Source organism: Anas platyrhynchos, chromosome 11 (assembly GCF_047663525.1).
Source record: "Anas platyrhynchos isolate ZD024472 breed Pekin duck chromosome 11, IASCAAS_PekinDuck_T2T, whole genome shotgun sequence".
NCBI classification, from domain to species: domain Eukaryota; kingdom Metazoa; phylum Chordata; class Aves; order Anseriformes; family Anatidae; genus Anas; species Anas platyrhynchos.
The window spans coordinates 6666658-6678634 of NC_092597.1; the positions used below are offsets into that span (position 1 = coordinate 6666658).

The 11977-nt window shown below is 43.2% G+C and overlaps 2 protein-coding genes across 9 annotated transcripts in view; one reads left to right on the forward strand and one right to left on the reverse strand.

The window, feature by feature from the left end:
• The window catches only part of CCPG1 (cell cycle progression 1), a 27322-nt gene extending 18715 nt beyond the window's left edge, over positions 1-8607 (reverse strand). For 5 of the 8 annotated variants that reach the window (XM_072043351.1, XM_027467031.3, XM_027467032.3 and 2 more), the window contains exons 1-6: positions 8482-8607; positions 6005-6076; positions 2397-2511; positions 1724-1803; positions 1327-1534; positions 240-335 (exon numbers count right to left, since the gene is read on the reverse strand). In XM_072043351.1, the coding sequence (XP_071899452.1) occupies positions 240-335; positions 1327-1534; positions 1724-1803; positions 2397-2511; positions 6005-6064 (559 nt within the window). In that variant the 5' untranslated portion in view covers positions 6065-6076; positions 8482-8607. Of the gene's footprint in view, positions 1-239; positions 336-1326; positions 1535-1723; positions 1804-2396; positions 2512-6004; positions 6077-8368; positions 8394-8481 lie in introns of those variants that run through there. The other 3 variants (XM_027467034.3, XM_027467033.3, XM_027467029.3) reach the window with 2 other exon arrangements.
• A 163-nt stretch (positions 8608-8770) lies between these two features.
• PIERCE2 (piercer of microtubule wall 2) lies at positions 8771-9816 on the forward strand. Its single transcript, XM_013092398.5, has 2 exons — positions 8771-8987; positions 9236-9816. Exon 2 carries the CDS (start codon positions 9242-9244, stop codon positions 9596-9598), a length of 357 nt encoding a protein of 118 aa, XP_012947852.2. The 5' UTR covers positions 8771-8987; positions 9236-9241; the 3' UTR covers positions 9599-9816.
• Positions 9817-11977: the final 2161 nt, after the last annotated feature.

Genomic DNA, 11977 nt, shown 5'->3' on the forward strand with positions numbered 1-11977 from the left:
TACAAAGTTAAATGATTTCCATTCCAAGTCTACATGTAAGTTTGTCATTTTTTCAAAAAAAGAATAAATAAAACAGAATGACAGCTTAGCCAAACTTCGGTGAAGATTGGCTTTCAGCATCTGTTTGGAATATCACTACTACAAGATCAAGTCAGATTGGTAGTGATAATTTTTAGAACACTCCATGCAAGCTATAAGCAATCAGCTTTACACAAGCTGATCAAATTTAATCACACCACCTTGGAAAGGAAGACTGCGAGACACATGCTCTTTCACCTCATTGCCCCATTCCCTTACATAATCAGGAATCTTCCTCAGCTTCTCCAGCCAATTGACTTTTGTGTATAAAAAACAGGAAAAAAAAAAACATTTTTAGAACTCAATCCTAAAAGAAAAGAGGAAAAACAAACTAAGCTTTCAATTAAAAGTTATATCAAGTCATCTAGAAGATTTAAAGGCGATAATTTTGCTGCTCATTGTCACTGGTCACAATTAGATGCTGTCAGTTTCTAAATTCAATGGATATTACACAAATACACAAAGCTATGAAGATGCTTAATACTACAGAAGATAAAACAACATTTTAAGATAAATCCTCCTCTTGAAAAAAAATTACTTTGAAAGGTAAAAAAAAAAAATCAGTAACGCAAAGCTGTTATGAGAGAATAAAACAGAAAAGAATACAAATAAGCAGCCAAACAGAATTAAAAAGGACTTGGAAATGATAATATTAACACAACAGTAAGGTTCTGCTGTTTTGTAATTGTTTTTTTTTATATATATATTTTGTTGTTGTTGTTGTTTTATTTTATTTTTTAACTGTTCAAGTATTCATATCCTTCCTCTGGATATCACGCAGTACTGTTAAATACTAGTAGTATCCTAATATATATATAATTTACGTAAGTGGAAAGACAAGCAAGTGTTCATGGTTCTGTTGCTACTAGTCCTCATGGCCCCTAAAATCATTCTAACCTAGTAGCTAACCATTGCCAACTCTCCAAATACCCAAAAGAACAGCCAAGAGAAAGCCTACATTATTCTAAGAGCAAATCAGCACTAGAAAATAACTATTATGCTAGAAAATAACTTTCTATTTAAAGTAGCAAATGCTTCACTTAACATAATACTTCCAAATAAAAAGAATGCAGACACATATTTGAACAAAGTTTCAGAGTTCGGGTAACAGAGTTCAAGGTATCGCCAGCATTTGGACATGCACTTAACAAGACTTACTTTTTCCAGCTCGACAAACAAGATCTCCTAAGCAGATTTCCTTCCTGTGTCATTTTTGCACACAATTACTTAGTAATTTATTGCTCTTACCAGTTTCTGGTTGGGAAAATGCATATTGACTGCTAGAGGAGGAACCCATGTTAAAATCCTCTGAACTGCGAGCTTCTTCACCATCAGCTGGAGCTTCCTCCTGACTTTGAGTTTCTTCCCCTTTTGGAGCTTCAAGCGTAACAATGTCAGAATCATCACTAATAGTCCCAACACAGGAACCATCATCATGCACTTTTTCTTTCCTTCCCTAAGGAAGAAGATAATGTAAAAAGTTATTCAAATATATAGAACATAAATTGACTTGAAAAAGTAGCAAGAGTTCCTAATGCTTTGAAAAAGAAAAATCAGTATCTTCATTTTACTACCTTTAAAGTATTGCTTTGCATTTTGAAATAAGGCTCACATTAGCTTCTGAATAACATTATATATAAGTTACCTCTGGAACTGTCTGAGTTTCCTCAAAAGCAGAGAGTGTGTTGTCTACCACTGGTACCTCTCCATCAGTGCTGTGCTGAGCTACATAAGAAAAAATAAAACAAAAAAAAACCATGGGATTAAAACATAGCTTTATAAATTCCCCTCATTCCCATATACTATTAGAGTATGTTAGTTCTGTATGTGTTCTCATACCAGTATTATTACATGTAGTGATTAAAATAAGTGGATTTGCATTATATTAATATGCACAAGACTTGCAGTTTCAACTCAAGAAATACTAAGAGTGGCACAATGTCACTTCTTATGTATAAAAGCATTGCTGGTTCTTTCCAAATTACTCTTATTTGATCTATAGCAGTATTTAATATATTAACACACCTTAAGTGATAGTACTACTATAAATTATCTGATAGAATAAACTAGGGCATATTATTACATAACATTTAAAACACTACCAAAATGAAAGACACTCTACTGCTTACACTTATTTTAAGAAAAATATCTTAGATAATTGATTATTAAACAACACAGTGGTAACATACATAACACTGATAAAGCGAGTATTTTGACAGAGGCCTACAAAGTACTCTACTAAAAATAATAATTTTGTGTCAATGCTACAACAAATACTTGCATTTGTTTATAAAACTGTTTCCCTTTTAATATCCTACCTTGCAAATCGATCGGTTGCTCTTCTTCTTGCAAAGTAACATATTCTTCTGAAATGAATTCGTGGTTATCATTTGTGCTTCCATTTTCTGAAGTCACCGTCTCTATGTCAGAACCCTGGAGTTGAAGAGTTTGAAATAAACATTACTGACCAAAACGCCATTAACTGTAGACTAACAAGAAAGGGTTACCAGGAAAACAGAACATTAATAATAAAAACAAGAGAAGAAAAACCACTATTAAAACTGATTTTAAGCAAAATAAATCGGAAGAAACACCAAGTAACGACCATGATCAAAAAAGGGCCATGGAATACAATTCTAGAGGGAAAAAAGTAATCTAGGTATCAATTAATAACTAAACCAAGTATTTCTAATGGGTAACTATTTCCTATTAGCTTTATTAGACCCATTTATTATATAAAATGTATAAAAACAGAACAAGTTGCTAATTAAGCTTTGAATAGGGGAACTAATTTTTGCACACACGTCCATGAGTTGTATGTAAATGAACACACACACAAAGAAAGGGGCCTTCCCGAGTACCAACACGAACTCTGATAAGCACTACTACAGGGAAAAGCACACGTATGCCCTACTCCATCCCAATTCTTACCAGCAAACCCAAATGGCTGTTTTACTAGCACGTCTCTGACACCATGAAAATAAATGTTTATACTGTCTCTAAACTGTATTGCTGTCTTTAATCCAGAAAGGAGACTCAGTTATCAGTCAGCTGCCAGAGCAGAACAGGAACTGAAGATAAACACCACGACTCAGAGACTGCAGCAACGTGACTTGACAACCCTGAGTATTCAATCTTCGTATCACAATTTTTGCTTATAGTAATTAGTGGAACTCAAGTAAGACTATTAGAAAATTATAAGCATACAAAATCCAATTGAAAAATACTAAGTCACTGTGATCCATAAATAACTTGTACTGTTTTTGTAAACAGAGCTAGTTATTTTTGCAACAGCAGGTATGAAATTACAGTAGTAGTAATACTACCAGGTCAGTTTCCCTAAATGCCTGATTTCATGGCCTAAGCAAACATGTTTTTGCTTATGTTGGTATGCTTTTGTTTTTAAGAAGAGGCTGTACTTCAGGAAGATTTGATACCTCAAGAAGAGTTGCATCATAATACAAAGCTAACTTTGTTTTAAAAAGGCTTTACAAATTAAATTCTTGAGTAATTTGGCAAATAGCCTGGATTTTTTCTTTTGACAACAGAAGCATCACATCTTTTATCCCAAATAACTGCAAGTTTCATTTTCAGTAGCTCTGTAAAATAACCATCCCAAGTATGAAAAGAGAGCATGTAATTAATTCATTGCTGAGTAACCCAGCTGTTGTAGCCAACTTCTAAACCCTTTTACTTTTATTAGAAATCCTTGAAGTCCAGAAGTCCATGCACTTCTGTATCCTGATCCTGAGGACTGGAGTGAGTGGGTTTTCTGTTTTTCTTTTAGTGACAGGATTCCTAACCTGTCATTCAACCCAAAACAAAGAAGTTGATCATTCTTATCTTTTGCCATTATTTCCTATTTTCCTCCAAGGAATGTGATATTTCAGGTACTTGAATTTGTTTTAGCACAGGCAACGCTGTGTAACATCTTTGTCAGTGACACAGCCAGTAAAATTGGGTGCACCCTCGACACATTTGCTGATGACACCAAGCTGTGTGGTGCCGTCGACACGCAAGAGGGAAGGGATGCATCCAGAGGGACCTGGGCAGGCTCATGAGGTTCAACAGGGCCAAGTGCAAGGTCCTGCACCGGGGCCAGGGCAATCCCAAGCACAACCACAGGCTGGATGGATAATGGATTGGAAGCAGCCCTGAGGAGAAGGACCTGGGGGCGTTTGTTGATGAGAAGCTTGACATTAACTGGCAATGTGCACTTACAGCCCAGAAAGCCCGTCCTATCCTGGACTGCATCAAAAGCAGTGCGGGGCCCCAGCACAAGAAGGACACAGACCTGTTAGACTATAAGGACTAATAGGACAAGTCCAGAGGAGGGCCACAGAGACAATCAAAGGGCTGAAGCACGTCTCCTACAAAGAGGGGCAGAGCAACCTGGGGTTGTTCAGCCCAGACAGAAAGCTCCAGAGAGACCTTTTGCCAGCCTTCCAGTACCTAACACAACTAGCCATACAAAAATCTCATACAGCTCCACACGTTAATTGAATAGGTTTTAAAAGACAACAAGTATTTTGCACCAAGAACCACTTTTTGCCTTGCAGACATGGTGTTAGCTCTTTCCATCTGCTGCCTCACGATCAGCCATCACAATTTCCTTACTCGATAATTCGATTGCTTTTGTGTATGGCCTCATGGAAGGCCCCTCTTCAGTGAGGGTTTGCCTAATGGAAGAAAACATCCTCTCAGTTGCTGAAACTAGCTCAATCCTGCGCTGTCACACAAATTCCTCCTCCACACAGGGCCAACATCCAGGTTATTTCAGCATGTTTTATGCCTTGCTACCTCCTGCCTCAACAACAGGGCCAACAGCACAGATGTAAGGAGAGCTGCCCTGCCCTCCCGTCACCTGCACCTCCCAACAAAGCTAATTAAGAGCTGGTATTCCCTTACTCACTGTAGCTTCCCTCACATTCCACTTGAGGCAAGAAAGTCCAGAAAAGCTTCAGCATCTGGGGTATGGAATACGTAATTACGCACCCCTGTAACACGGCCCTTTCCAGGGGATTTCCAACCAGTCCTCTGGACACTGTTGACTCCTGGGGACCCCAGATCCTCTCAACTTTCCACACCTTTCCTTCTCAACACAAACCTGCATACCACTCTCAAGAAAGTACTTAAAAGCCTGCAGTTAAGGCCCAAAAGGCCTACGTGCATCTTTCTCCAAACTAGCTAAGCATTCTGAAAGCAGAGTGAGGCAATACAGAAGATGTGTGACAGCACACCCAGAATGTCTTTATGCCACTCCCCAAACTCCTGACATACCTTTTCAGAGGCTCAACTCAAAGACGGAGAAGCTCCATCAGGAAGAAAAGTAATTGGTTATATGCAACTAGGAATACAAGGACAGTGGCTATAGCATGCTTGCAAGCCTTGAAAACTCCTCCTACTAACACTCTGCTCACTGAGCACATGCTTGTGACCATTTTTTCCACAAGATGGAATCTAGGGACAGAGAGCTGTTCCTAAACAGCAGCTGCCGAAGCCAGGATGAGATAGCTTAGTGGCAGAAAAGACTTGGAGAAGTCACTGGGTCACTGCCTTCTGCATTACATACTTTACCTGCCCATGATCTGGGGGAAGGACACACAGATGGACAGTTAATAGACACACTGACAACAACAGACAATTTACACAAAGTCCAGGCTTTCAATAAAGATGGAACAGAGGAAAAGCTCACTAAAGTTCTAGTTCAAAGTAAGACTTCAATAATTATGCTTTTAAATAACAATTAAAATTTATAACAGCTAAAATAAAGCATACACATTTTGATACAGCAGTTTTCTATTATTTATAAAACTTTTTCCTATATCCTCTGTTGATAAGTAAGGTCTACAAAAAAACAGCAACAATTTTCTACTCCATGGGCAGCCTTATATTGACAGAACTCAATTAATTTGAGATCAGGTACCTCATGATTGATGACAGTCCAGCCACAGGACGAATCACTGTCACTGGAATTTTCAGACATTTTCAAAGCACACTGCAAAGAAACGTAGATTCTTTTAACATGCAAGGTATGTAATTTCAGTGCTCACTTAACAAATAAGAAAAAAAAGAAGAACCAAAGTCATGTCATCACACAACATTACACATTAAGTCACACGTTGTTATTTTGAAATTGAGGAAAAAGAATAAAAAATATGATGTAGACCAAAAATATATTATTCTGCACATATCCCTATTATCATTTATGCTTGAAGCAAACGCAACTTCTCTTGCTACGTACCTATTTCAGCCAGCCAAAAAGCTCTTAAGACTAGCTAAAACACATGGTAAACTAACCAGTAAATCAATAATTAAGTTTAAAATTTGCTTGAAGCATCATTGCTTAAAGACATGTTTCAGTAGGTGAAGTCATTTTTGAATTGTTACAGGCGTAGGATCTATAATTTACTCAAGAAAAACAGCTTTTCTTGGATGAGGTACATATTTAGGATCTTTTGAAACTGGTTTTCTTCAACTTCTGGGCAAAATAATGCTTCTGTTAACTCTTTTCAAGTACTCCTAAACATTTTACTTTCTACGACACTACTGCATGACTTTACTAATTATTTTCAGGACAACTTTCTGGCAGCAGCTCTCTGCCTGTTTATTCTCCTGGATGAGGAATACAGAGTACCCATTATTGTTACACGCTTAGATTACTTTTCAAAGTTCTTTAAAAGATTTCAAAAAGAAATGTAATGCACTTCTTGTTCTTTAAAATACTTTTTCAAAGTTAAGCTGTTAAATAAAATTGATTACAGTTATATCATTGGGGGAAAAAAAAACTTCTTAAAAACAGTACAGGCAGCTTATTGCTTCTGGGTTACATAATGCATCCAGAGTAATGAAATCACAAAGCAGATCCTGGTTCAATAAGGCTTCTGTATTCCAGAGAATTCTGACAACTTGATCCATCTGCCTTATTTCTCACACATAAAAACTTCTGGTAAGACCACAAAGCAAACATATCAGTTAACAACCAACGGAGTTATCAGACTTCCAGAGAAACTGAATTTCCATTCTGAAGCCCTAATTTGAATACAGTTGTCATTGTCCCTTTCCCTTCCCTCATCCGTACTTCTCCTAGAATATCAGCTAGGCGATGTCAGGCTTTACTTATTTATTTATTAAAACCATACCAGCTCCTTTCATAGACAAAAAAAAATACACGTATCTGTTGACATAACTGCGTTTAAAATCTGAAAAGGGCACATTTGGAAGAGCAGAGTCAGTGCTGGACATAGGCATGTCTGTCTTCCTCTAGCCAACTCAGCACTTCACCCTGGGCCCTGGCGAAATCCACCCAAATGCCATCATGAGCTCCCTCTCCATCTAGATCAGACCGGCAGGTTACAGAGCACTGCATAAAATCAGCTCCTCTGAACACACAGCTGCAGCCTCAGGTTCCCATGTAGCCATTCAGCACCTGTCTGTCCCCCTAAACCACAGCTTCAGGACATAGCCACGTGCTCTCTGTATAATCCAAGAATATTCAAAACAAACACTGGGACAAGCAGCCAAATAATCATTACTTTGCAATGCTTGCTGCCCTCAGTAAATGCCCTTGAGTTACTTGCTGTGTTCAACCAAAATGCTGTACTAATGTTGCACGGTTAACTGCATACAGGTGATCAGTCTCCAACAAGTTTTAAAAGCAAGAAAAGAATGGAATAAAAAAAATAACAACTTCAAACTCATGGAGTTGATCGGTATGGCTACAGTATTTATCAGAATGATGACAGACAACACGATGCAAGACTGAAAGGCAGCTCTAGGGTCGCTATATTCCTACAAGCATAAAGCAAAGCATTTCATTGCTTATAGTTATTTACATCCAAAAGATCAAAACAGGCTAAAAAGCTCGAACAGAAGAATAATTAGGCACACTGCTCCTAAAATTTAATCGACATCTGAACAGCTTAGTTCTGTAAGAGATGAATAAAACCTTGTAGTCACCGCTAAACCTGAGCTCAGACGCTGTGTTTGTGCAAAGGGCCTGGCAGCTGCCCTGCGCCCCGCGGCTGGTCCTGCTCCCCAGAACCTCCCAGCCTGCGATCTGCCACCAAACGACAACGAGGCACTAACAGCCAGGAGGCGTTTCTCCTCCAAGCCCGCAGGCGCTGAGCACTCTTAGCTCTACCCCCCTGGAATCAGGCATTAAAAACAAACGAGGCAGCAGCTCCGCGCAGCACACACACAGACAGCGCCCGCAGTCACCGCCTGACAAAACAACTCCCCCACAACCCCCCCCCCCCCCCCAGGCACCGCGTCCTGTTCACCCCCGCACCTGCGGGGCCAGCCCCAGCCCCAGCCCAGCCCCAGCCGAGCCCGGGGCTGCGCCGAGGGACGGCCCTGAGGCAGCCGAGGGCCCTCGGAGCTCGCTGCGGCCCCGCCGCCTACCTGAGCGCGGCCCTCCCGGGCCGGCCGCACCGCCGGTGACGCCGCCACAAAACAACAACGACCCGCCCGGGCCGGCGCCTGCGCGCGGCGGCGGCGCCCCGGGGCACGCCGGGAAGCGTAGTCCGCGCCCCGCCGAGGCCCCGCCGCCCGGCCGCCCCCCGAACTACAGCACCCGAAGCGCCCCGCGGCCGGCCGCCGGCCCCGCCCCCAGCCGGCGCCCCCCGGGCTGCCGTTGCTATGGCAACGCGGCCGCGCCGCCGAGCTCGGGGCCGAGGCCGCGGAGCCCCCGGCGGGCGGTGCGGGGAGGGCCGGGGACGGGGCCGAAGGAGCGGGCTGGCAACGATCAGAGGGGCGGGCGTGGGGCCGTGCCCCCAGGGAAGGCGGCGTGGGGAGGGGGGGAGGGCGCTGCTGCAGCCCCCAGCCTGCCGTACGGTACCGACGGGAAACCCCAAACCCAGAGCATCCGCTGAGCTGGCCCGGGTCCGTGTGGCAGCTGATGGGCAAAGGTAATAAAAATAGCTGCTGTTGCTCAAGATTGTCACCGACACAGAAAGTGATGCAAATGCAGGCGGTGTTACTGCGGCAGCCCCGTTATCGCTAAATAAGGTCACGCTCCAGCAGCTCCTGGCCCTGGGCTGTGCTGTGTTTCAGGGCATGCCTTGAGCAACATCGGCTCTGCCCACAGACATGTAACAAACCTGAAATGCTGTGCCCTGTTACTTGAGAGGCTGAGCTGAATCTATTTCTTCTGCAGGGAAAGATGACAACTTCTGCTGAGAAGCTGCCCTTGGGTCCCAACACTGGGAAACAGCAATCTTCTCGTCTGCCTGTCTGCGCAAACCCTGGCAATCCTGTGTTCTCCTGCATGCTGGACCCCAGCACGCTGCTGACCAGTAGCTCTTCGAGAAAGCCTCAGGTTTTACTGTTTAAAACAACTTCAAGTGAATACGGTGCTATACCGCCTACTTCACAGATGTTGCCTTGTACTTACCATCCAGCAGATCAAACGTTTACAAAACACTTACTCACCTGTGGGTCATCTCAAGATGGTTATTTGAATACTGCCATTGACAGAAGTCGGGTATACGACTACCCCAATTTGCAGCATACTCTGTAAAAACGGCTCTCAATTTTCTCCGACCTAGCCTAGACACCGAGCTTTAAGAAAAGAAATCTGTCTGTTAGTGACAGTTATTCCCAGAATGACTGAAATGTTTGATATGTCTTGGTTTTGCTGAGTTGAACAAGATGCATCAAAAAGGATGTAGCACGTTTGCTGATATACTTCTCTGAATCAGACCTAAACCTGTAAAAATAAAGCTTTTGAAACTGGGATCACAAATGTGTTACTCAAGTGTGTAAAAACAGTTAAGTGCAAGAGTCATTTCACTTGAAGGTTTATGTTTTAATTAAAAGTATTTTCTGCTTTTAAAACTTAAGGTCAGTCTCCACATTCCTGCACCTCAGGACACTAATATCAACATAACAAATATGACTTAGATACGGTGTATGTATCACCAGCTCAGGTGTTGAAATCATCAAGTTTAACATCCATTTGCTCCCACTGTAATTAAATGAGACAAGGTGGCATTACTCATACCACCAAAGACACCTGCTTCCCTAACTTTCCTCTAGAGAGGGCACTGTGTCTATTTCACAGCAGTAGAAAACGTGCCTGTCTACCTCAGAAAGAGCCTTTAGTAACTGTAACAAATCACTGCAATACAAATCTTATAAAGATGTATACAAATTGTTCTAACAGACTCCAAAACCAAAACAGAGAATTAGGGACTTGCAATTTGTAGTCATTCAGGTTGGATCCCAGGAAGCCGCTATTAGAAAAATGAAGAATATTAAAAAGGACTTTGCATCCCTGGGGAGGATGTTGAGGGAATCAGGGTGCAGGTAGTGTTCTCCTCTGTCCTCCCTCTGGGTGACTGGGATGCAGGTAGAAGGAACAGAACAGGACAGGTAAATGACTGGCTGAGGTGGTGTTGTCTGGACCAGGGATTTGGGTATTTTGATCTTGGGCCATCCTTTGAGAGGCCAGGTATGTGGGCTACGGACAGACACCAACTGAGCAAGTGGGGCGCAAGTGTGTTGGGGAGCAAGCTCTCTGAGATGATTACCAGGGCTTTAAACTAGGTTCAGTGGGGGAAGGGAGGGGAGCTAAAGGTGACAGAGAAAGGCTGGGGGAAGTCGTCACTGCTGTCACTGTTGAAGACAGGGAAAATCTTCTGAGCTCTCCCATAGGATTGTCTGAGGGCTCCTCAGAGAAGGTAGCGTTCCCGATCCCCCATCCAGTATCTTCTTCTTGCATCCCCCCAGGGGTAACTGCACCTGCTGCTTCCCTAAAGTGCCTGTACACCAATGCACGGAGCATGGGAAATAAACAGGATGAGCTCGAGATCTGTGTTCAGTCACAAGGCCACGATCTTATTGCGATCACTGAGACGTGGTGGGACAGCTCACATGACAGGAACACTGTCAGGGAGGGCTATGTCCTCTTTAGGAAAGACAGGCTGGGGAAGCGAGGGGGTGGGTTTGTTGTGAGGGAGCAATTAGAGTGTATCCAGCTCCAGCTGGGGGAGGGTGAAGGACAAGTGGAGAGCTTGTGGGTAAGAATTAAGGGGTGGGCTGGTATGGGGGACACGGTGGTGGGGGTCTACTACAGGTCTCCAGATCAGGAGGAGGAAGTCCATGAGGCCTTGTACAAGCAGCTGCTAGCAGCCTCACAATCACGAGCGCTGATCCTCATGGGGGACTTCAATTACCCAGACATCTGCTGGGTAAGCAACTCGGCCAGGCACAAGCAGTCCAAACGGTTCCTACAATGCATTGAGGACAATTTTCTGACGCAGGTGGTGGAGGAGCCAACGAGGCATGGGGTGCTCCTGGACCTTGTTCTTACCAACAGGGATGGCCTTGTTAGGGATGTGAAGGTTGGGGGCAGCTTGGGATGCAGCGCCCATGAGATGGTGGAGTTCCAGATGGAACTAGGCAAAGGAAGTAAGGCTAAAAGTAGGATTGCTACCCTGGACTTCCAAAGAGCCAACTTCAACCTCTTCAGGGACCTGCTTGGGAGTATCTCATGGGATAGGCTGCTAGAAGGCAAGGGTGGTTGTGAGAGCTGGGCTACATTTAAGCAGCACTTCTTCCACACTCAGGGTCGGTGCATCCCAAGGAATAGGAAATCGGGGAAGGGGGGCAGGAAACCTGCATGGATGAGCAAGGAGCTCATCAATAAGATCAAAAGGAAGAGGATAGTCTATGAAATGTGGAAAAAGGGCCTGTCCTCTTGGGAGGAGTATAGATGTGTTGTCAGGGCCTGCAGGGATGCAATGAGGAAGGCTAAAGCCCACCTAGAGACGAGGCTTACAAAAGAGATAAAGGATAATAAGAAGGGTTTTTTCAAGTATGTAAACAGCAAGAGGAAAACTAGGGATAATGTGGGTCCCCTACCGAATGAGGGGGGTGTCCTGGTCACAGGAGACAC